Source organism: Limulus polyphemus, unplaced genomic scaffold, assembly GCF_000517525.1.
Source record: "Limulus polyphemus unplaced genomic scaffold, Limulus_polyphemus-2.1.2 Scaffold122, whole genome shotgun sequence".
In the NCBI taxonomy this organism is placed as follows: Eukaryota; Metazoa; Arthropoda; class Merostomata; order Xiphosura; family Limulidae; genus Limulus; species Limulus polyphemus.
In genome coordinates this window covers 970,148-974,704 of record NW_013665732.1, presented here as the reverse complement: position 1 = coordinate 974,704, position 4,557 = coordinate 970,148, and the positions used below count along the sequence as shown (strand labels likewise).

The following is a 4,557-nucleotide window of genomic DNA, read 5'->3' as shown; positions in this document are numbered from 1 at the left end:
TCGTTGGTAAAGAGTAGCCCAAGAGTTAACGGTGGGTGGTGATGACTAGCTGCCTTCCCTCTAGTCATTTTTTCTACAGTTAACCGTTTATGAATTACAAAGCGTGACAGACAGACAGACAGAGAGAGAGAGAGAAAATTGTTCTCGTGAGGAATTATTTGCAATTATCATGCCACAGTGCTAAACAATAAATGACACCGAGAGTAAAGGTAAATACAAATTACCTGTACGTAGGCCATTCGAAGAATAGTAAGATTTAAACGATATCACCAGAATCTGAATGTTCTATAGTGTAGTCCTGATCTCCCAAGTTTGTTACTGTTAAATTAGATCCTGTGAAGCACGCGTTTTCTTCATCTGTTTACATTGTCCTCACCCATGTCACTTGCTTCATTCTCAGTTTTCTCCTCGTTTAAGTGGATGCCATTCATTTTTAATAACAGTTACTTTATATAGAACCGAATGTCAAGCTAGTCGAGTGCAAAACTTGATCAGCTATAAACCGAAATGTTCTTAGTGACTATCAAACATGAGCGTTCCTTTATCATGATCAGTAAAAGTATATTAGTAATGTCTTGAAACTTACAGATCAATTGTACAAAAAATTGGTAGACTTTCCTTTTCACGTCGGGCATTTATTTAATGTAGGTATTAAAGTTATACTTTAAACGTAGAAATGACATATGAGTTACTCGTTTAATTTTTTTAAGTGTGCTTTCTTTGGAGATTTATTAACAATAGACAAATATGCTGGATGTTACATTTCACTTTTAATACTTCAAAGAAAATCAATTTATTTGGGGTGAAATTCTCAATGCATTCTGTAGTAAGTGACTAGAACACAGCAACCAGAAAATATGTTCATAACCATGATAAAATTATCTATTGAAACCAATTATAAAATAATAACTCTTTAAGTATCTTATCATCTCATAATCGAGTATGTGAATAACAACCTTCCAATCGAAGTTCTAATTTTTATTTTTAACATAATTTCAGGTACTGAATCTAGAGCATGACTTAATGAAATCTTGATGCAAGGGAAGGCAGATTAAATAAAGAGATTTGTGTTGTTCTTTTTCTCAGTAAGGTCTTATAGTTTATATAATTAGTTTTTAAGCTCAGTACAAGAACTTATAATTAAATTTTGAAAATTCGAACATTTATCTGGAGCCCTGTCAATATTCTACTTCGTCTACCTTACTTTCTATCATTATATTTATACACAGCCTTTTTTTCTCTTATGACTTTTAATATACATAACTTTCTGTATAATCTCCATATGTTTGTCTTTATCTATTTTAATATCGGTATATTCATTGCCTGTATATATATATATCAGTTTGTTTTCCTGTTCTTTAGCAATCACATTGAAAATATACGTTTTTTTGCAATTCAATTTCTTGATTAGATGCGCCTCAATTATCCGTGTGCCTGAATCCTAATCTAGTTTCCGATAAGTTGTACGAGGGAAATAATATTTACTTGGAGTGCGAGTTTCAGTCAAACCCAAAGATTGTGAGAATGGAATGGCAGTTTCAAGGAGGTACATTACTAACGAATCCTCGAACCGGGGTTTTTGTTAACAATAAATCATTGGTCCTGGAGAACGTTAGAAGAGAACAAAGTGGCATCTACAGATGTCTAGCTGACAACATAGAAGGACGAGGGGAGAGCGAGGGGCTGGAGATTAAAATAAAATGCAAGTAAAACTCTAACTTAGAGGTAAAAGTGAATTTCACAATCGGTAAAGTCAACGTCAAAATACAAGAATTTTTACGATTTTACTCATGTATTATTTATGAAACTAAACTATGAATATAGGTGAAACATAAACCTCTCGTAAAAAAAATGATTTGCCATGAGTGTAGGAAATTGAGGTTAACAATTAGGATTTAATTATGAGTTTATTAAAACTGACTATTTTCAGTTCTTTAGGCTAGTGTGTTTGTAGCCTATAATGTCTTATTTTGACTGCAGCAACTTTTTATGTATTTTCTTTACAAATGCCACAGTGATTTGAATGATGTATTCTTAGACTTACTCTATCTCATTTACTGAAATGAAGAAAGATCACTTCATTCAGCGTTAAAGATCTATGTTATTATTTTTGTCCTGTAATGAGATATTTGATTTCCCTAGATGCCCCCGTGTGTAAGAAAGGTCAGAAATTTGTTTATGCCGTCACAGTGAAAGAAGTGGCCGAAGTATCCTGTGAGGTTGAAGCTGATCCCGTTAATGTTACTTTTACTTGGGAAGTGAACAACACAGAGAATAATAGGGAAATTTCCTCCTTTGAAAGCTTTGGTGTAAAGAGTGTAGCTCGTTATAGTCCACAAGATGAAAACGACTTTGGATTTCTAGCTTGCAAAGCTCAAAATGTGGTTGGAGTTCAAAACAAACCATGTATTTTCACTTTATTATCTGTTCGTAAGTTAATTTTATTATTTACACTTTTAAAATAGTTAGTTATATAACTTAATTTTCATTCTTATATTATTACCATTTGATTAAACCTTTGCTCTTTTAAAATGGAGTAGTATTTAGTATTTGTAACCTCACTGGCACCTTAAGTGGTAAATGAGCTAATGGAGTAGTCCAGAGATCACCACAGTATTTAATTTTGATCTCCTGATCAAGAAGGCAACCAAGTAACAGTACATGTCGCCCATATGATTATTTTTAACCCAATAGCTGAATTAATTTTCACTTTTGCAACGCGCTCACAGCTGAAAATGCGGTACTTTTTTCAGAATCTTACCACGGGCTCGGACCGTGGTCTTTCCGGTCCGCAGGTCGACACAATAGTCACTAGGCTACGACAGGCGTAATAATATACTTTTCTGATTACAAGCCAACACAGTGGTACTAAATTATCATGTATTTATATCGTATAGATTTTAATTAACTATAATCGTGAAACGTTACTAAACTGAAGAATATAACGATTATGTAGTTTTTAGACGTTAATATAATTGTGTGAGTTTTCTTTGTAATTGAATATTTGCATTTTGTTTGTTTGTAACTATTATTAGCAAGATTTTTCCGTTAAGTCTAATAATGTAATCAAAGTTATAAAAGGTTTTCATTTAACTTTCGGTCAAATGAAATATAAAATTAAGCCATTTGCAAAAAATATATAAATCATTTATATTGGACTTTATTTGTATACAAACTGAGGTACCATTCCTTTATCTAGGTTATGAACTTTAAAAATGTGGGGTGGATGCTATGATAAATAACACAAAAATCCTACTTTCACACAATTTATTAGCCGTTGCATAGCGGCTCATAGAATGGCCCTGAGATTTTTTTTTCAAGTACAAAGCTTTAGCTCATAGCTCCGTCAACTCTTGGCCGATTTGAGATCTAATTATAATTTTGGCTTGAGGAGGCCAAACCCTTTCTCGATTCATGAATTTGACCACCCCCCATATCTCATAGATTAATTTACTCTAATCATACTTAAAGGAATTTCAATTTGAGGGTAGGCTGGTAGAGATTCTGATGAGTAGTAAAATCCAATCGAATATAAGCGCGCTCCACGTTTGGTATTGCTGGCGCACAAAAGTATAGGTAATAAAAAGGGGAAAAAAGTTTCATGGATTAATTTACTCTGATCCTACCTAAAAGAATTTCAAGTGCCGCGGCTATTGAGGGCCCCCTCCTATTCATAATATATTATTACAATATTCATTATTACATCCCAAAAGTTTTGTATAAGCTTTAAGAACTCAATATGTATATACTTAAAACATGGTATTCACTGTGAGATGGTCAGGGTGACTTTGTAGGAAGAAGTAGTGACCAAAGTGGTGGCGGTAGGGGTTCTTTCTGTTGCCCGCTTTCACACCCAGCTCTTCATGTCCTTCCACAGTGTTTCACGTGATTAATTATTAGACGGTCATTGGTCCCCGAAGTGTCTTACAGGCCAAATTTGAAAGGACAAGGATCAAAGTAGGAAGTTAGTATAACTAAAAGAATAGCTCTTCATATCAACCTTATGGTGGTTGCTGTAGTAGAAATTTCAACTGAGTTTATGTATTATTGCAATAGTGACAGCAATTTTTTTTCATTGCATTCCTCTATAGACAAGGCCCAGCATGGCCAGGTGGTTATGGCGCTTGACTCGCACTCTGAAGGTCGCGGGTTCGAATCCCTGTCCCAACATACATGCTTGCGGTGGGGGCGTTATAATGTGACGGTCAATCCAACTATTTGTTGGTAAAAGAGTAGCCCAAGCGTTGAAGGTGGGTGGTGATGACTAGCTGCCTTCCCTCTAGTCTTTCACTGCTCAGTTAGGAACGGCTAGCGCAGATAGCCCTCGTGTAGCTTTGCGCGAAATTCAAAATCAAACCAAACCATAGACAGTGTCAGCGCACTCTCGGAGACATATAAGACGTTTGTGTTCCCTCCCCGTGTGTATGTTGTGTTACAGAAAATTTAACGAAGTTTTTTTGTTTTTGTTGTAAGGACGTGGCGCCATCTATGAATATAGTTGACGTCAATGATAATAAATGCTCAATAACAGCCAGAATGGGGGATGCCTCTGATTTT

At 35.0% G+C, this 4,557-nt stretch overlaps 1 protein-coding gene across 1 annotated transcript in view; it reads left to right on the top strand.

Annotated features, from left to right (window-relative positions):
• Window positions 1-4,557, top strand: part of LOC106472622 — a 42,433-nt gene that overhangs the window by 13,497 nt on the left and 24,379 nt on the right. The window contains exons 6-7 of the mRNA XM_022402091.1: window positions 1,412-1,702; window positions 2,143-2,430. Of these exons, the coding sequence (XP_022257799.1) occupies window positions 1,412-1,702; window positions 2,143-2,430 (579 nt within the window). The remainder of the gene's footprint in view (window positions 1-1,411; window positions 1,703-2,142; window positions 2,431-4,557) is intronic.